This window comes from Grus americana, chromosome 5, assembly GCF_028858705.1.
Source record: "Grus americana isolate bGruAme1 chromosome 5, bGruAme1.mat, whole genome shotgun sequence".
In the NCBI taxonomy this organism is placed as follows: Eukaryota; Metazoa; Chordata; class Aves; order Gruiformes; family Gruidae; genus Grus; species Grus americana.
Genome location: NC_072856.1, coordinates 31535438 through 31555940, shown reverse-complemented (window position 1 = coordinate 31555940; position 20503 = coordinate 31535438). Strand labels below are relative to the sequence as shown.

At 43.5% G+C, this 20503-nt stretch overlaps 1 protein-coding gene across 4 annotated transcripts in view; it reads left to right on the top strand.

Annotated features, from left to right (window-relative positions):
* RGS6 (regulator of G protein signaling 6) overlaps positions 1-20503 on the top strand; it is a 297793-nt gene that overhangs the window by 168955 nt on the left and 108335 nt on the right. For 3 of the 4 annotated variants that reach the window (XM_054828061.1, XM_054828059.1, XM_054828056.1), the window contains exon 3: positions 17451-17550. In XM_054828061.1, the coding sequence (XP_054684036.1) occupies positions 17451-17550 (100 nt within the window). Of the gene's footprint in view, positions 1-3912; positions 3921-17450; positions 17551-20503 lie in introns of those variants that run through there. The other variant, XM_054828060.1, reaches the window with a different exon arrangement.

The window sequence follows — 20503 nt, the reverse complement described above, 5'->3', positions numbered from 1 at the left end:
CTACCTTCTACTGAAGTTATCTGGAGAAGTCAAAAATTCAATGTCGCTTGTTCTTAAATCTGCCATATGAAACGATGGCATGGAGAGCAGGGGGAGGGGGAGTACACCTGTATTTATACTATGTGAATTCTTATTTCAGTAGATATTTAGTAAAACTGCAAACATGGATTCCTGCAGTGTTTGAAGTTTCTAGTACAATGTGCTTAACGATAAGCCAACGTGAGTTAACTTGGTACCCAGTGGTACTTACCTATTGAGATGATAATAGTCCTTTTTTTCTGTGATTTGACATATGAAACATTTATTGTTCTTATTGAAAAAAAAATACAACTTTTGCTCTTGTCTGAAACTGAGGACAAGATTCTTGTGAAGAAATTCACAGGTAAGCAGGTATGTTTTAAATAACGAACTCTGGACTGTTAGTTTTTCTGTTCAAGGATTTTTCCCTCCCCTGCCCACTGCGACCCCCCCAAACTGATATGTTTAGAAGTAGTTGCCTTCCAACTTTGTGCACGGAGTTTTTACTACACCCTGATGAACAACTAGTGTTGGCACCTCCGAGAGGGCAGCGATACCCCGATGCAGGGGCAGGAACGAATAGCCCTGAGTTGGGATGGAGGCCCATAACTGATGCTGGTCTTGAACTGGATGCGCTGAAGGGCTGCTGGGATGAAAGGCAGGCCTCTTGGGGAGTTTGGTGGGTAACAGAAACACAGCTTCTCTCAGGTTTGCATCTCCGTGTTGACTGCAGGTTTTCTCAGGAGCTCTTCCCATATAGAGGGGTCATACGTAAGTTCTCGGTTGTGTGCGGGTTGTCTCAAGGCAAATGGGTGTTGAGTGCTCGCTGCAGGAATTCTCACAGCCGTGGCACTGACGTTGCTCAGATGAAGTTGTTCTCTCTCTAATATCTAATCACTTGATTTTATAGAACCCGCAGAATTGTGATTGTATCTGGTATCTCCCCTCCCTGCCGAATGTAGGCCAGTGGGTTTAAAACTTGTACAACCTGTGAGTTTCAGAGGGAGAATCAAATATATAAGCAGCAAGAATTAATAAGGTGAGTTTTTGGAGCGCTCCCCCTCCTGTGCATGTGTGGTACTCCCCAGAGAGCTCCCCAAGCTTGGGGCTGGGGCGTGACAAGTTCTTGTACTTTCAGAGGAACAGATGTGTGGTGGGGAGCAGGACGACAAAGCAGATGAGGAGACTGAGGCGCTCGGAGAATAAAGATGCAGAAGGGTGGGAGGTAACCTTCCCTGAAGCCTAGGGAACTGATGAGGAGGAGCTGCATGTACTGAAGAAAGAGGATCCAAATTACTTTCTTAGTACATCTGGAAGCAAAGGCAAAATGCTTGTAGCCAGTTCACTTGCTGCTAGCAACAGAGTAGTGGGAAGGACAGAAATGTAGACAGGATAGGAAACAGCAAATACCAGGAAAATGAGCATTAAACCCTCAGGATGACTTGAACTTCAGAGGCTGACGGTGCTGTGATTGTGTGTTACCGAACTTTGCACTCAGGTATGTTGAAGTGTGCTAGTTCTTAGTCCCAGGAAAATCAAAAAGGCTGTTGCTGACTCCGTGGAGAGATGCATCAAGATGCAGGATAGCAACAGAAATGACCAGACAAACGATACGTGGAAGCTGGTGGTGAATCTTTTTTCTGAATGAGGACTATGAGCAACAGAGAATAGAAGCCAAACAATCCATAGGTCTCTGGAAAGCTTTTGCAGCATTAGTTGCCTGATGTGCAGACCTTGTTGGTAGCCTATGTATCAGAGTCAAATTCTGATAACGGTGTCCGATATGAGAATGCAGTCAGACCTCCCTGCATATGAACTCGAGTCCTGAATGTGAAAGAAGAAGATTTGGTGTTGAATTTCTGGTAGAGACTCTCCCATCTCTCTGCAGGTGTGTTGGAGAGCTGCTCAGGTCTGGGATGCAGTCCAGAGTAAGCCTCTTCCAGCAGCTCATTTATGTGCTGGAAGACACCAATAAATACAGGGTGGCCATGCTCACAGAAGTGGCCTTGGATGCTCTTGGAAACGCCAGCTTTGAAATCACCATGCAGCATGCAGTTCCCTTCTTCTTGCCCCTGGCTGTTCAGACATGTATTATTGATGGCCTTCCACCATCCTCCCTCGCCCTGCTCCTGCCGAGCCCTTGTGCACCGCTGAGCTGAAGCAGGTGCAGAGGCCAGCGTGGAGCCTGAGCTGCTGATCTCCAGGCTGTCAGGTCTTGTTTCTTTTCATGCGTACTTCCTAGCACTAATAGGGACCACTTGATACTGACACAGAAACTGAAGAGGACTTGTAGAGAATATTTTTTTTTCCTTCTATATCCAGTTATTCAGTCATTACTCATTTTCTTTTTAATATCTTGCTGGTTGGCTGGGTAAGAAATGCAGAGCTGTGTCTTGCTGAGTTGACTGCAGGTGTAAGAGTTTTCCACCGCTGCCCCCCATGCCCAGTTTAAGTTACAGATTTATGTGGTCTTATGTTTCCTGCCTTTGCGCTTCAGACAACTGGTGTCGTAAGACATGTTAGGTGGGGGTTAACTGTCTAATTCCTATTGATTTTTTTCACTGGTCTTGGGGGTTTTTTTATGAAGTTGTTAGCACTGAGTGCCAAATACTGCTGATTGACTTTTGTTTGACTTACAGTAAAATAAGTAAAGAAAATTCTGTTAAGAAACCTCTGAAATAAGTACTACTAAGTTTCTCATTTAGTCACGCTTGTATAGGACGTAAGTGACATAGGTCACTTTTGAAGGACTGCTCTGTATTAAAAATTGTAAAGAGAAGAAGTGGAAGTTCACTGTATACCCTTTGCATTTAATCGTGGTTGTGAAAGTGTAAATAGACACAGCATTGAAACATGGTTGAGTCTAAAAAAAAAAAAAATTTCAGTTCATTCACACTCATTCATATTTCAAGTTGTTTGATTTTTTTTATGGTGTACGTATGTGCACATGCATATGTTTTTCATTAGCCAACCATGTTCGCACAGGTGAGAATTATGTGCATCTCCCTTTAGAGAAGCATTTTATTTCAAGTAAGTATTCTTAGCTTTATGCAAGTTGCAGTATTCTTGTATTAATTGCAGGATCCACATTTGATCTTTCCATGTTTTACAGAAAAAGTAACGTTGCGTCAGAGCAAGAAACTGCTCTTAGATTGCAGAAAGCAAGTGGCAAAAGAAGAAAATTACTGAATTGCTCTGAATAGTTACTGAAGCTTACTGCAAGGCTTGTTACTCAAACTGCCTGAAAAATATGAATAAATTTTTAGGTTCAGGAGCTGGCCACAACGGCAAATGTTCATCAAAGCTAGGTTCCAGCTTTAACATCTTTATCTGCTCTCTGCTAGCAGGTTAAAAACCAAAGTCCCCCAGAAGTCTATCATTAGGGTATTTTAACAGCAAACATCTAATTATGATATTCAACTAATGTAAGGGACAAACACTGAGAAAAGTTTTTTGATTATTTATCTGCGCCAATCTCCTCTGCTAAGAGACGAAGACTTAGAGCATCATAAGTTTCCCAAACCTGATAACGGTCGGAGTTTGTATGGCAGCAGAGAGCTCAGAGCCCAGCCATTCCTTTCTCTCTGCCGCACAGTTTTGGACACGGGCGGCCCGAGACTCCTCTCTTGCCTTGCGACTGATGGTCAAGTACCTGCGCCTTGGCTTCTGCACAAACTTTTCATCTACCGCGTACGGTCATAGCACCATCTTCCACCCGAGCGTTAGCAATCCAGGAGGATCACCTGCGGTCGTCCACTGCAGCCCTGGCGTGAGCTGCCACATTCGGCCTTCAAGCTAAAAGGGCTTACGGTTACTGCGCTCTGCGTCCGCCCTAGGAAAGGTGGCACATCAAAGGTTGCTGAGCCGCTTCTCTGGTTCTGATGTGTGGAAAGATGAAGACAGTAAGACACAATAAGTGTTAATTGTGGTACTGTATTTCAATGCATATAGCACTTACTGCTTTAGAGCTGCATGTGCTCAAGACCTCAGACGACCTGCACAAATGAGGGAGGGAGGTAGTGGGGGTCGGGGACACAAAGCTGGCGGCTGGGTGGAGGAGCAAGCCAGGGTGGACGAGGGGCACAAGAGGCTGCCGAGGAGGGAGGAACATGAAGGAAAAAATACTCTGAAGGAAGGTTTTTTTGGGTTGTGGTGGTGTTTTTTCTTACTATGTGAGTAAAAACACCCACTGCTGCAGAACTACGTAGTGCTGTTTATGGGTAAAACTATATTATTCTTTGTGTGATGAGGAAGCTCTAAGGAAGCTTCTTTTTGTGCAAGGTTTGTTCTTACCAGCAAGAATTATTATTGTACTTTCATTTCTTCCATTTATAGATAGACCTATAGCTATATTGCTACAAAAAGTTAGCCTGCTGAAAGACAAGTTGCTGAAAAGCGTGTTAGGTATATTTTAATTCTGGTTTAGAGATAGTTATGTTGCTTTGCAGTTGGACAGAGCAGGAACTTAGGAGATGATAACTTAGAAAATTATGAAACAGGGAGACTTTGAATATGCCCCAGTAGTGAATATTTCAGTACTTCAGTGACTTTAGTAATGACCTTAGCTGGTAAGAAAATGATTTTATAGCAAAGTGAAAACCCCTTATACTCTTTTGTTAATAATTCACCATTAAGCCCTAGTGCCAGACTTGAGCACTAATAAGATTTAACAGCATCGAGGTGCAAGTCAGACCTGCTAATATGTAACTCCCTTGTATCTAGAAGTCAAAGTTGTATCTCTGAGGGTCGTTAAGGGTGTTTATAAAAAGTAGGAACAGGAAAACTATTTAAAACACCATAAAATAGTAATCCCAATGTACTTCTGAAACCATAAAATGTATTTCCCATCTGTGTGTAGAGTTGCTTCCATTCCATCTTGGAATGAGGAAGGTAAATCACTTTAATGTGGTCTGTGATTTATATTGTAGCTCGTGCTTAAAAACTCATGTTGTTTATGTGTGCTGCTTGGTATGTTACGCTCTTTGGCTACCTTAGATCTGACCTATGACCGAATACCCCATCTGTCTCTCAGCTGACATTCGACAATTAAAAGAATCCGCTCTTGCAACACAGTTGTGTATGAAGCAATTCCATCTTTCAGCACTAAGCAGTTAAAAATGTAGTGGCAAAGATGTTGTGCCTAGCCGTTCTCGTAGACTTACGCAACTGAGATGTAGAGACATTTAACATTTTTTGGTGAGGGTTTTTTTTAATCAAACAATATGCTATGAGCCAAAGTACACTAGTGCAGAAACCATTGCTGTGGAAAGCAAGGTAGAGTGGAAGTCAAGACCACATTGTACAACCAGTTGTTTGTCTGATAAGATTTAGTACGTTTATGGTGTTACATGCTAGATGTTCTCCTTCCACACCATGAAAACATAGTTAATGGAACATGAAATCTGTGAGAAAAAAAATTACCTGTGTCATGCAGAAAGATTACTTTGTATGTTTTGGAGCTAATACTTTCTGCATTAAAAAAAAAACAAACCACAACCGCCACCACCAACAAAGCACCCAACAACAAAACCCTGTGTATAGATATCACATAACAGTGATATAACATAGGGTAAAAGCAGCTATTTCGTGCTCTGGAGGTAGCTCGCTCGCTCGCTCTCATTTGGTACATTCACTTGTTGAAACAGCCGCCGAGCTGTAGCCACAGGATGCAGTGTCTGCTCCGTTTGTTCTGTTCTGTCCTTTCTCAGTGAATAAAAGAGCAAGTTAGCATTACAGGGCCAGAGACAGGCTTTTGTGTTGTCTGCTGGCAGGAAAGGCGAGCGAGAGCGCCTCGTGCTCTTGCTGGGTAATTCTGCGTTGGGAGCAGCATCTTCAGCTGTCTCTTACACAGACCCCCCTGTAGAGAAGATAGCAATAAGCTACCAAAAGTAAATGATATCTTTCTTTGTGGGATTTCTAACTTTCATTCTACAGGTAACTGTCCCTCTCCCCCCACCCCCTGAATTAAGAAAAATATTGGTTAGGTGTCAAGAGGTAGAAGTCTTTAAAACTGGTGTCTCCGTCAGGGTTCACAGAAGTTGTAGCCGTTTCTTCTCAGCCAAAGCGCCCTTGTGTTCTGCAGAGCTGGGGCGCAGCGGAGCCCCAGTCGGGCGTTAGAGGCGTTAAATGCCAGCGTCGAATCCAACAGCGGTTTGATGCTGAGATTTGAAAGCAAAGCAGGCACGGCATCATCCTTATTAACTGCCACAAGTTTACTGCAAATGATGTGTTCCTCAATTTGTTATTAGCAGAATAAGGAAAACTTTGTTGAGGGGAAAAAGAATCTGACATTTCTTTTGATATGAACAAGGAAAATTATTGTTTTTCCAAAGTGTTGTTATAAATTGTTTTAAGTATACCTCTTAGTAAATTGACAACATCATTGCTACCAAAGGACAGAGCTAACAGTAGCAGAACCACTGAATAAATCATAAAATCAGGGTTGAAGTAAATAACCTCACCCATGGTGAGGACCATAATTGAGTTGCCGCAGAACTTATAACTACTGTTTGATTTGCAACGTTTGCTTTGCCAAAGGGAAAGCACCAGTCATAGAATAATAAATGGTAGTTGCAGTGCATGAAAACATTCATAAATCCAGTAATGATGATTAAGTTACGAGAATCGTATGTACATTTTTAATTCATGCCTTCCATTTAGCAATCTGTGAGGTTTGGATTTGGGTTTTTTCATTCTAGCAATAGCTGCTGTCAAAGTCAAGGGCCAAAGTATTTGAGTGGCTCAGTTCAAGAGGCTCTGGGACTCCTAAGTTATGCAAACTGGCCTATCAGCATAACTTAGCATATTTAAATAAATTAATTGCTACATTAAGATAACTTTGGTCAGACAGCATCAGATCTGGTTTGAGGAATGCTCAAATTTATTTAAAATTTTCTCTAATACTTTTCATTTTACTGCTGCTCACTAACATATCAGAGAGTGAAGTAGAGCACTTGAAAAATGTTTTTCCAATAATTGCTAAATGCCCAAACCTTATCCCCTCACTTGAAAAATGTCATCTATACTTTGCGGAGTGTTTAGATGTGGTGTGGGTGGACAGACCAGCCCTGCCCGTCACTGCCTTTTGTCTGGCACTTTTTCCCAGCACTAGTATAGGAGGTCTTGCGGTGCTAAACACTTCAGCTTTGTCTCTTCATGGGCTAAACCGAGGTCTTCGGTTTCCAACATTGGTAATCTTGTATATCTTTGTGATCATATAATTATCCATTTTCTGATACATCTATTTAAAAGGCATTAAAAAGCAATATGGAGAAAAGAAATAGTTTGTAGAGGTATGGAAGAAAAAATAGCCGTAACTACATTCTTTCGTTCTCTAACAAACAAATCTTTACAAAGCCTCTTTCTTCCCTCTGTTCTGAAATGTCAATGAAAATACCACTGCAAAAGGAAATGTTACCTTTAAATCCTGGGTGGAAAACTTGTGGGGGGAGGAGGGTCTGTGTCTTTGACTTTTATAATTTTTTTAATTTTTTAGTTTCCTATGTTAAAAAAAAATAAAAAATTGCAAAGTGGCACTGTCATGTGGGGAGGGGGAGAAACAAAATACAACCTTTCGATGGTGGTAAAGAGGGTTTCCTCTTTTTCCTGTAATTTATAAACTTCTCTGCTTTGCATCTACTTCACAGCATTTGGGGTGGGGGGGCTGTGTATCTGATCTTTATTGTGGTATAGCACTTTGCAGTGCAAAGAGTTAAACGATGCATGAAATGACCTGTCACACTGTATTATGTGCCACAGTATTATATACACAGAGGAATGCTTAAAAAAAGGGGGGCAGAAAAAACAATTCCTGAAGCTCCACTTTTTTTGTTGTCTTGAAGAGAAACATTTGGTGTGTCCATATATCTATTCCTGCATAATTTATTTTAGCTAAGCCACAGGAGCCCATCAACTACCAAAACAGAAGGGATATGCAGGATAGTTTCCTTCATCAATTCATTAGGGAAGGTAACGGTGGAGATTTGGTGCCTGTGACACAGCTTTCCTGCGGGGAACAACAAAACCAAACTCTTGCATCTCATATTGGAAATAGCTTGTGAGCTGTTCTCTGAATGGTTCTAAGTAGCTTCATCATTGTGGGAGAAGTTAGGAAGAACGTGTTTATGAAGCTTTGCAAAATGAATAAAAAATGATGGTACACTGCATTTCTTATTAAATCATAATATTCTCGAGTTCGTACTACATAGTTTCATCTGACTCTGCCTGCGGTTGGTAGTGCTTTGTTGAAGCTCAGATGGAAACAAGAAGTTCGCAGTGTGGAAGTCCTGTCTCATAATTCACGTGTCCTCCTTTTCACTGCAAATACCTTTCAGCCCTTTCATGAGGGGTATGGACATGAAGCTTCCCTCGGGCGTAGGGCCTAAATCCAAGTGCAAATTTAGACCGTACAGTTTTAAACAGAAAATAATCACTTTAAATGGAAGTTACTTTCTTTCCATTTTCTTCTTCTGTATGCAGAAATGGCCAGCAATGCAGCAGATTTATTTGGGGTTTTTTCCTCAACTGCAGAGTTTTCTTCCTGTTAAAGATCCACTAGCGGGGTAGAAAATCTCTTTTGCTTTAAAAAAGTGAGAACTGGAGAAGGACACACACCACTGAGTATATGAAGTGATACAGTGACATTCCCTGCTCATCATTACTCACATTTTTAAAGACAGCAGTAGCAATGCCAAAATCCTGACCAGGCATCCACCAACTCCATCTCCACTTCTGATCTGATTATTTTTTATGTCTCTGTATTTTATTTCATTAAATATATTTATTCAGATTAATTACTTGGCAGTCGCCGCATTTTGTAGCAGGATGGGGTGGGGGGGGAACAATATCGCTCGTGAGGAACAACTTGTCTTCTTTTTACACCTGCTCAGCATTGTTTAAAATAATTAATTTTCTGCCAGACCCAGGAATGGGCTTTTCCACCCCATTGCATGGGAAGGCTCGTTTTCACGTGCCAGTGGGGCTGTGAAGGAGGTGGCTGGATAGTCCTTTCCTCCTCAGCCTCTCGTGGAAGGCAGGCGGGGTGGGAGGTGGCAGCTCCATGTTTCCAGCTGCAGAGAAGGATGATGAGCCTTGAGAATATTGTCCAATCCCCAGCTTTGGGAAGGTGCCAGTGGGAGTCTGCTTGGGTTTGTGGATTTGGGTTGAAGGGGTTTGGGTGCAGTTCGTAACCAGCTCTTCATTTTTATCAAGATCGGGGGAGCGGCAAGTTCCCGTACGGGAACAGATTGGTGACCCACCGACGTCTGGCGTTTTTCTGTCTGGAAGTGCCTTCCATTTGATGCTCCAGAGGAAGCGATCTTTCTCTGGCAAGTGCTGTGTTTATCAAACTACAGTTCAGCATCATGGAGGAGAGAGCTGTGCTGCTTTTTCACGCCAGGTCATGCATGGACCACCACAGGCGAGGATTATTGGTTATTTCATGTGATCTAGTGCAACGCTAAGACTTTTATGTGCTACTTCTAATCAGGCTTGAAAAACTGGCCTCAAGTCACGTTACAAATTGGAGACTCAGCTCAGTGTTGTTGCAGGATTTAAGATTTCTGGAGCTTTTGTGGTCACTCCAGCACAAAAAACAGGCCCCAGCATAATTTTGTCTTGTGTGAGAAGGATTAGCGGATAGCCAGAACTCAAAGTGAAATTCAGGGTGTGGGAGCTAACCCCTGAAAGAAGCACTGACAAAATCAAAGCTGTTGAACTAAACTGTCTTACTTTCGGCACTTGCCAAGTCAAGCAGTTTGTGCAATGTTATTTTAGATGGCAGCTGGGTCACAGCTTTGCTCCTGAGCATTCCTGAGGTTGGGTTAATGGGCTTCACCCTGGTGCCCTGCCCACGGTGGGGGCGGCAAGGGGCCCAAATGCGCATTCCCACACGGGAGTGGGCGCACGAAGGAGCTCTGCCATGTCGCGCACGGAGTTTACTCCTTCTATGGCAGTCCCTGTGCGGGCTGCGGTAGGCACATCTGCTCCACTCCTTCTCATTCATCACCGTACGAGCAATCTGGAGACCTGCGTAGTTTTACATCAGCTGCAGTGATGCAACAGAAAAGAAAATCTCTACCGTTTCCACGGCAACTTGTGCGTCGGACCCTGGCTGGAGCGAGGCAGCAGGATGCTGTCAGTCCTTGCAGTCGGTGACTTCAGCGAAAGCTTGTCAAAAGAAAGCGTGTGCTCTCGTGCTCCTCTCCGGCCCCTCTTGGTTTATTGACATAAGGGGACTGTGATGAATATATTACCGTAAGTGCAGCTCTGGATTTCCTATTATAACTTTATTCCTCCATATTTCAACCTGTGCTGCTGCTTTCTTTTGATTCAGTCTTCAATCTGCAGATAGTCACTGAAGAGCCCTTCAGGATTATCCATTCAAACCTTGCTGAGGATGGCGTGCTCGGAAGTACTTAGTACTGGGTGACTGGTGACCTGTGTAAAATGGTCTGGGAGGCTCAGTGCTGTCACTAGCTGACAGATACCGACAGTCCAGATGCTGTCAGTGCCAGTGGCTCCCTTAGCAGCACTGTTTAGGGGACAGAGGGACTGAACTTCTTCCTTTTTTTTTTTTTTTTTTTCCTCCAAAGTGGTTCCTCCAATTCAGATTGCACACTGAGAAAGAGTTTATGGGTGACTCCACCCTGCAGTTTTCCTGGCTGAAACGATCCGTGCATTTATGCGTGTATCTGTGCATAGGTTTGCGTATGTGTTCGCGTGGTTCGTAAATCACACAAAAGCCACCCCTATTCAATACATTCTGTATGGCAGTAATGGTATGATTCCTTTCACCAAAATGTGACTTGCATCCCATCCCAGTGATAATTCTACGACCGTTTGGTTCCCATTGGAGTGCTTTATTTAAAATTCACGTGATCTTTACTGGGTATTTATGATACTTTCCAACAGTCATAAAATCTTAACACTTCTGCTTACAGAGCAAAGTAAATATTTGGTCTAATTTGCAGCTAACCTGAGAAGGTTTCTAATTAGAGCATCCGTGCTCTAGATGGTGTAAGATCTCTCAAGCTGATTACATGCATATATGTGACATCTTTACCATAACTGCAGAAAGCATGGGGAACAAATGCATCACACTGTTAACAAGAAACTTCTGTTATGCTGTAAAAATGCAACAGAGTCCCGAGTATTTGCTACCATGATTACAGTTGCACAATCTGTAAACAAATATTTTACATAGCTTTCTAACATGCTAAAGTAGCCTCTACTCTTAAGCGATTACAGCTCACGTGGAATTTGAGCTCATAGGGAGTTTTCTGTCAAAATGTTTTTAATGAAAAATTGAAGTTGCATAACATTGATGCGTTGATGTCTTTTGCTTCTAACTGTTGACAGGCTAAAAAGCTTGGGGTTTTTTGGAGGGAGGGAGAAAATTGCATTAGTTCAGCTCATTTGGAGAATCTCTGTTTGCTGAATTAATTTGCTAAGCTTTGTGTTTCTGCTGAACATTAAACACTACTCTCCAACTGTGCGTATGCTGCCTGATGGGAATAGCTCCAGCTCCCGTTTTCCATGACTACATTTTCCTAAAACGCAGCCCAGGCCCGAGCCGGGGTGCCAGGCAGAGCCAATATCGTAGGCTGTGCTACGGGAGGCATGGTCTGATCAAAAAGCTGCTGCCTGATGCTCCCCAGCCTCTGGTTCTGCACCTCAGCAGCTGAATAAGGAAGTGTCACAGTTTTTCCTTAAGCATTGTTTTGGGTAATTCAGTTGATATGGTGAAACCTGTCCCTCCATGTGATGACTTGTTGAGTAGATACTCAATTTGTGAAGCTCTGGCTGGATTAGCAGCAGTATACAAATAATCACGATGAGTGCCTTGGTAGTTGTTCATTCACTGGTACTCTTCTGTTCATAAGAGAGATATATAAATGCTACAGCATGTTCCAGTTTCAAGATGAGATTATTAGCTCTGTTTCACCCTCCCAATAAACATCTGAAGAACATAGTTGTTATTTTCTTTCTTCCCTGAAACACAGTCAAGCGTGAGGGAGCTACGTGGTATGTTCTGCTTTTATCTGAAACGAGCTCTGAAATTTAAAAAAAGCAGAGATAAAAGCTCCATCGGGAAGAGGACAAGTTCCATCAGTGCCCCTGCCCTCAGCAGTTGTCAGAAATTAGTCATGTGGGAAGCGGCCAAACGGCCCTGCCAGCTGATGTGTGGGTGCTCTGCCACACTTCGGTTTTGTTACTGTGGTTGGGATTGTGAAAGGGTTGTCAGGGATGGGGAGCGTATCTTTTGTAGTCATGTAGCATCCACTGTCTGAGGCTCTCCAAGTCCTTCTCTGACATCTTTGAATTAAGTTTCACTTGCCCCTGTGTGATTCGGTATTACCTCCATTATACAGGAGAGGAGACTTGGACAGAGACGGATGAAGCTGTTTGCTGAAGGTCACACAGCAATTCTCTGGCGTTGGTGCTCCGCCGCTTTCCAGCGCTGTCTTGGAGGCAAGGTTGTCCTTTCTCCCTTGAGGGTGCCAAAGGGAGGTGTATTTATTTTTTTTTTTCTTTTTCTTCCCAGTCTCCTCTTCCTGTGTTTGAGCAGAGTAAAATTGTCTGGACTGGTGAAGCAAGTTGGCTTCAGGCTTCTTGTCAAATTAACTTTCCTCGTCTGTGCGCGCGTGGGGCTGCATGGCAGGAGTCGGCAGATGCAGAAGGCGCAGGCGTGCTGGTAGCGTCAGAGACTAGTCAGAGGTGCTTGTGGGACCCGCAGGGGTTTGCAACATGAGAAACGGTCTATTTTAAACTTATCTTTCCGTCAAGAGTAAAGGACCAGATGTATTTATAATTGTTGCCGTCATGCTAGCTGACAACAGCTTGATACTTTCCTCCCTGTGCCGTCCAGCTCCACCAATATTCACGAGAGCTCTCATCTGCCAGGGCAAAGAGGATATTTGGTATCACACAGAGCTGTCTGTCCACCCTGCGCATTTCATGTTGGCGCTGATGAGCGACGCTCAGAGACTCTCCAGCACAGGTTAGCTGGTGACAGACATTCCCAAGAGCAGGGTACCTGCTGCGAGTAATCAGACAGGAACCTGGTGCGTACTGAAATATTCAGAAATAGGCAGCAGGACCTGGCCTGCAGGGTCCAAGGGAGTATGCACAGCTAACTCGGAGGATAGAGTATGAAAAAGGCACTGTTTCCTTCATTAGCTCACAAAAAAGGGCAAAATGGGACCACGGTGGCTTCTGACATCATTACGTGGTAATCAGTCACGATTAAACATGTTCAGCCAGGTAGCTCCAGTAAGCTGTTGTTGGTGTCCAGGCATGGGGTCTTGGGAGGTGGGAGCCCTTGGCTTTTCTTTTTTGTGTGTTTACTTGCCCTTCCCTCAGCGCGTTGCCTCCAAGGTCAGCCTTGAGCAGAGCTGCGCACACTAGCATGCTGCGGTCTGGGTGCCTGCTTGATTTCTGGTGCTGCGAGAAAGAGTCTGCAAAGTCGAGAGTCATTTTCCGCCCTTATAATGGTAACGCTAGGGATGTTGCGTGACACCGACCCAAAGTTGCCAGGCTGCGGTCGTTACGTTTGTTGTTGCGTTATGTTTTATTTATTGTAACACATCAAAATGTATTATAAATAAAATGTAATGTTTTATTTTGTCCTGCCTCAGAAAAGGGACCTCTCATCTCTTAGTGATAGACATCTCAGCTCTGACAGAAATTCAAGGTCGTCTGCTTCACGCCTTCACTCTCCTTAGGCCAGCAAAAGTGCTGATAGTGGAAAAGAAGGTCTAATGACTACCAGCAAATCCCACATATGCGTTACATCCCTAACGCATTCTGTGTAACAGAATATGTTGGTAAACTCTCATAAACTGTCTGCTGTAGAGTCCTGTCTCCACTGATAACGTGCTCCTGAAGCCAAAAGCCCTTTTCAGTGCATCGGAAGTGGGGTAATGTGAAATAAAATCATTCTGGACAAATGTAGGGAGCAGAGTTGTCAGCAACCGGTCAGGAGAAAGGCAGAGCTAGTTTGTTAGGCATGCATTGCAGCGTGTAGCCAGCAGTGACAGCAGATCCAGACATTGCTCTGGCTTTCTCAGGGAGATATTGACCCAGAATCCACTCGGAGGGAAGAGTAACAGTTCCCTTGACTGATGCTAAATCAGACCACATTGAAATAGCAGTGACCCTCATAATAGAAAAAAACCCACATTGCCTGTTCTGACTTCTGTTGGGCAGAAGTTAGTTCACTGAAGCTTGCTCATTTAAGAGTGATAAATACAAGGAATGCTTAGTTTTACTAGTTCCTGCCTCGTAGCCTGATGAAGTGAACTATCCGAGGACTCTTAGTCCCTATCTACCTAGGATAGGGAAACCTAAAGGATGTTTAATGACATGCAGAAACTGAAGGGTGAATCACACTAGCGGTGAAGTGCCTAGGTAACTCTCTTAAAAGTTAAGATGGAAAGCTTTGATAAAAGTGACCTTCATGCTTGATGTTCCCTCTTTGCTTTTCTCCACACTTGAAGCTCTAATAATCACTTTTTTCCACTTTGTCACTGTATCACTTATTTCATGCAACAATTCCATTGCTAGGCAGGAATTTGGGTCCAGGGTGGCGATATCTGCAAATGTTGGGTGGATGCAAAATACAAAGTCTGGTACAAAGGGTCAGATCTTCTCTTTGTAGCAGACTGAACAAAAACTTGACATAGGTTGCAAAATATAGGGATTTTTTAATATTTTATTTAAAACTTGATTAGAACTTTAAGAAAGGATAAAACAATCACCAAATGTTTCTTCGAATGGGCTACGCTGTCCCCTTCAAACAGCGCAGAAGTTTGCTGGAGAGCATGAGAAAGCACGTTGGGAATGGAGCGACTGCATACAACCAGAGGCTGTAACCCCGCGGGCTCTGGGGCAGCAGACTGCAAATGCTGGCGTGCTCTTGGAGGACGATGTGCGTACTTGTCTCTGGATCAGATGAGAGGGCAGGGAAGGAAGGGGATGCGGCCATCTGAGTAGAAAGGGAAGGAAAGAACAAACATCCAGTGATCGGAAATAATGAGAACAAAAAGTGCCAGTAGTCAGGCTGGAAGACAAGAGGAAGAAGAGGCCTTTTGGGAAGGAGTTACCTCTAGGGCAGTTTTGTTTATTTGGATTTAAAATTGCAGTAAGCTTTTGTAATTGTGACTGAAACCTGGATTAATGGCCCCATTTGAGACACCACTGCCTGCTTGATTGCTTGGAACCGGGATAGTTTAGGTAAAAACAATATATTTTGCTTTTAACATAATTAAGGGTTTATTTTGCTTGAAATGGAACTTTTCTTGAGGTGATAATGACATAAATCATGTCTGGTGTTCCTTTAGCTTACAGTGAACAAAAGAGTAAGAAGCTTACTTTCCTGCAGCAAAACAATTATTTTAGCTTGTTTTTCATTCTGAACTTTTCATTGAAATAGGGAAAGAAAACCCGACAGTTTTACCAAAAATTATGCTTGTACTTTTAAAGCCCTTAAGTGTTCCTGGAGACATGGGACTTGTAACGTGTTCCAGAGTAGTTTCCTCCTACTATTTTTCCTGGAAAAATCTCTCCCTAATGCCAGCTACAAGTGCATACGGATGAAGGCACGTAAGTAGTTGGTCACAGAGAGGCTTTTTCATTGCCTTGTTGAAGTGGTTCTTAGTCTGGCTGAGCTTCTTGGTCCACCCTTTGCAGGCAACCGAGCTGTCCCGTCCCCCTGGCAGGTCTGGTGTCAGAGTGCCGTAGCCTTGTAGGTCTGTGTTGGCGATGAGTGATGCCGTTGGGCTCCTCTCAGCACCACGAGGTGCTGTGAAATGCTTCGTGTCCAGCCTGAGAGAAGCAGTTACTCCTCCAGGTATCCTCAGACTGGAAGAAACTGGTTTCATCAGCAGATGACCTTGTATAAAGTTCAGTTAAAGGGGAAAAGGTGGTATTAATTTTCACAGTGTTTGGGTTAGAGGAAAAGTAGCATTATTCTATCACAAATTAACTGTAGGTACCCAACCCTCCCGTAATCTACTGAGTATCTCAGGATATTTTCATCTTTGTGACTTCATTCCCATTGAGAATTTGTTCAGGGCATGTGTTAACTTAAAAATAATATATAAACGAGGTGCAACAGTTCAGTTAAGCGATAGCCTGAGGTTAAAAACACAGTGATCAAGTTCAGTATCTGAAGTTGGCAGGGAGATTGTATTACAGCCTCGGGAAGACTTGAAATTAAACTTGTTTTGAAATGTAGGTGTTAAGTCTGTGAAAGAAACTCACTTGCACATCTAAACAAAGCCAGCTTTCCAGAGTTACAGAGAGCTGGTTGAGCTCTCAGGCTGCCTTTAGGAGAGAGAGGGGCTGTGTTCCCACCACGTAACCTCTCTGCCGAGGTTGTTGTTCTGTAATGTCTGTGAGGAGAAAATCTTTAGGTAAAATCAGAGCTGTGTTCTCTGTCTGGCCGCCGTTGGCCTCGGCCCCCTGTCACCAGCAGCGGGCAGGGCTGTGCTGTCAACTACTCAAGCTAACAGTGCCAACAGCTTCAGGTTTATTTTTGTTGGGCTTCTGAGACCTTATTAACTTGAAAAGAGTTTTTGGAGATGCTGAATTTCTGCGCTGTACTTATGTTCAGTTTTTTGTTCTCCCTGGCGTTGCCTTCAAGTTAATGCAGGGGGAGTAGCCTCAAAAGGAGCAAAAATCCCTTCCCATTTTAGAGTAAACAGGAGGAGGATTAAGCTCCCTTCCCCAGCAACCAGATCCTCTGATTGCCGTGGCTTTTGAAGATGATTGTATATTTTCCTGTACGTGATGGATTATGTATGTGCCCATGAAGTAAAAGTTAACTTGGCTGTGCAAATCTAACAAGTTTTTCTCTATGATCATTTTACTTTTGGTTGTTTACTTCATACGATAACCACGGCCACGTACCATCCCAGCCTACGGCGCTAGGCAGGGGAAATCAACCTGCAGTTGTTGTGCCTCGTGCTCTTCTCAAGCCGTAGGCCGTTGGCGACTGTCTGGAACCCTTTGGAAAATGAAAGCCCTCCCAAGGTCACAGTATCGAGGATTCAAACGAATGTGGGAGAAGACAGTAAAGTGGACTGGATGGGAAGCTCCTTAAGCTGGTTGCAGCATGAGTCTAAGCCAATTCACACGTGGATCAAACGACACCTTTGTGTCACCCCGGTCAGCAAACAAAGCACAGTTGCATTTGGATTGTCAGTATCCGACCACCATGTTCCAAGCTGGTCTATGTTGTCTTGTGGTTTCTAGTCTCAGGGTTTAAATTTGGGAGGTGGTAGCTGCGTCTCTAGGTCTGTGTTTGTGCAGTAATACACGTGGTATGTTTGAAGCCTGTCCTACCAGCAAGGCTCCAAAGCAGTCACGGTGTATAAATGTTACAGTCACCATTTTGCATGAACCACTAAGTCTTCCCTTCCTTTTGACAGATTGAAGACATCATTACGAGAATGCAGGATGACAAAACAGGTGGAGTTCCCATCCGCACTGTCAAGAGCTTTCTGTCCAAAATCCCCAGCGTCGTCACCGGTAAGGACCCCGGTTAGCAGGGAAGAGAGTGTGAGCTGGTGCTTGTGGGCTCTAAGCAAACACGCTACTAAAGCCACAAAAAAGAACAAACGTAAGAAAAAAACGCCCCCCATAGCTTGTTTTTTGTGCACGTCATTGTTACAGGGTGAAGTATCAAACCAAGATTCCTTAATTCTGTTTAAGAAAGCAAGCATTTATATTTCTTTGGGGTGAGTTATTAAAAAATGTTACGTAGCTTTTGTGGCTACCCCAGTATTGCCAGAGTCACTCCCTGTGCTGGGGGTAGGACGATCTTAGGGAAGAGCCCAGGAAAGAAAGTTGAAACTGTCCTCTCGCTCATACCCAGATACTCTTGTTGGACTTTGATCACATGTAGAGGAATGTGAAATACCTTTTACGCATGCGTGCTGCTTTATTAACCTATATGTACAAAAGCGTGGATGGTGCAGAAACTGGGAGTCAGTACAAAACCATTCCTACGTATATTTCCAGACAGAATATTTTCCAGTACAACAAAGAACTTTGCCATTGATAGATGATGAGTTTATTCAGAGTGATGTAAATTGCTTGGAGGATTTGTTCTTGGGTTTCTGGGACCTGTTTTCACTAACTCGATAGAGGTATTCACTGCGGTGGCAAAAACCTGCTGTTCTCCCTCTCTCCACCAGTAGACTGTTGTCCAGTATGAGATACCCAACTGCTCCTGTGACGTATAATTTGTGATGTTGTGTGTGTTTGTAAAGTAAATATGATGTTCTCTGTCCTCCAGAGTCTCTTTCCACATCAGACCAGATGCACATGCTGATGAGTCTGTTCAGGGAAGTTTCCCCTCCTGTTCTGGAAAGCAAAGGGCTTTGTTCTCTGTGGCTGCGACTTTGCTGCAGTAAAATTCCGATGATCACTAAAAATGCTAAAGTTGCGTTGTTGCATGCAGACAGCATACCAGTAACTGAGAGAAGACGGGCAGTTCAAAGGGACCTTTCTTGCTCTGAGGGTCTTTATACCGTTGTAAAATAACGGGGAAATCTCTCTTGCCAACAGGGATGCTGGCAATGCAGCTGGTGTCAAGCCACTGCAAAGAGGGTCCCCTGCAGTGGAGTGTATCTGAGCTGAAGCACTTCAGAAATATCTTTACTGTGAAAATGGTTGGATTGAGCAGAGTTTGAGGTTGTGTAGATTGATTCAGGAGTGTGATTTGATATCCTTGTATCAGAAAAAATGTCCAACTTAAGCTACAGGAATGGAATACAAGTCTACAGGGTTCTTGGGGATAGGCAGAGAATATGGAAATTGGAATTAAGTTTTTACTTAAATGAGGTTCAGTCCAGTTAATCTCATTTTACTGAGCAACAGGCTTTTCTGTCTGAAATGGGTTTCAGGGTGGTGATTCAGTGTAACTGGCAGTTGCAGGATTAGGGTTTTACGGTGGAAAAGAAACATATTATCTAGAACGAGTTGTGAAAATTGTGTTACTAAATTGCAGGTTATGTCTGGATCAGGTATGAGCTAACTGTTCTTGAAGGTTCCTGGGGAAAGTAACCATTTAGCTGATTCGAAAACTCATTCCATAAGCTCAAGTCTGCAATACGCACACTGGATGTCTTAAGACTGACTCAGCTGAAACAGGTTTATGATATTCCTGTTAATATTCATAGCATTGATTAAGCAATTGATCTACTCATCAAGCCACCACCTGTTACTCAAAAGAAAAAGGAAACAGGAGACACCAAGCATCTTTAAACTGATAATACTTATCCTTAGGTACCACCCTGGTTGGCAGCTCCCTGGCGCGATGGAAACTGCCCCTTTGCGCACAGCTGTTCTGGAACAGCAGCTGCAATTGCATCACCTTGAAATGGCTCGTTTTTCAAAGCAGAGGGAACAGTGAAAAGATAAAATAAGAACAAAACCTCCCTCCAAAGCTCACAGAAAATTCTCAGATTTGGAGGGCAACAAGCTCAGTACCATTCTCTTCAGGTGATTTGAAGGCAGCTCCCTTGTGACGCACCAGGCAGTGCATGAAGCCTCTGAGTTTGAAAAGTATGGGAAAATAATGGTTCAGCTTGGAGCCCAAAGATGTTTCCATTTCCCATTTCTCATTTCTCCTTTCAGATGCATAGACCTGCCTATTTGTAGACCAAAACCAAAATAAATTTATGTATGATTTCAGTACTTGTACTAGATGTGTAAAGAGCTGGAGCTCTTGCAGAGGCAGGAGCACCTGTGTTTGAGCGCTGGGGTGGTTTGGTCTGGAGAATGAGAGGCTATAGAGAAGACAGGGTCAGGCCCTTTCTCAGGACTGCATGATGGAAGCACAAAAGATAATGCATGCAAGTTGCAAGAAAAGAAATCCCAGCTAGATTTAGGAAGAAAGTTGTTTATCATCAGAACAGCAGAGCATGGGCCTGGTGGCCTGGAGAGGTGGATCCAGCATTTTGGAAGTGTTCGGAAATCCCTGAGCCCAGTTGGACTGAACAATCTGACCTAACTCTGCATGTGGCCTTGCTTTGGGTGGAGGTTCGACTAGACAACCTCCAGAGAATCCCTCCAACCTGAATTATTTTTATGATCATTGGATACTCAATTTTAGTGCTTGTGTAATTCCACTCAATGTCATGAACACAATAGAAGAGCTTGTATTTTCAAAAGCTTTGGACCCCCTCTTGGGAGGAGCTTAATTTCTAGGTTCTGGCATTCTCACACACTTTTTATTTCTACCTGAAAAATGGAACAGCAACACTGAGACGTGATTTACTTGGCAGGCTCACAGTGACTGTGATTAACAGGGGTTTATTTTTGCTTGACACTTCTATTGTAATTGCTCCTCACAGGAGAAATGTAAAATCTTAAAGAAACGTTACAGCAGTGCCTTGGTGCCCTGAACAGGCAGCTCTGTTTATAGTACAGCAAAGTGGGTGTTTGATTTAAAGTTTGAATACCAGGGAAAGAACCG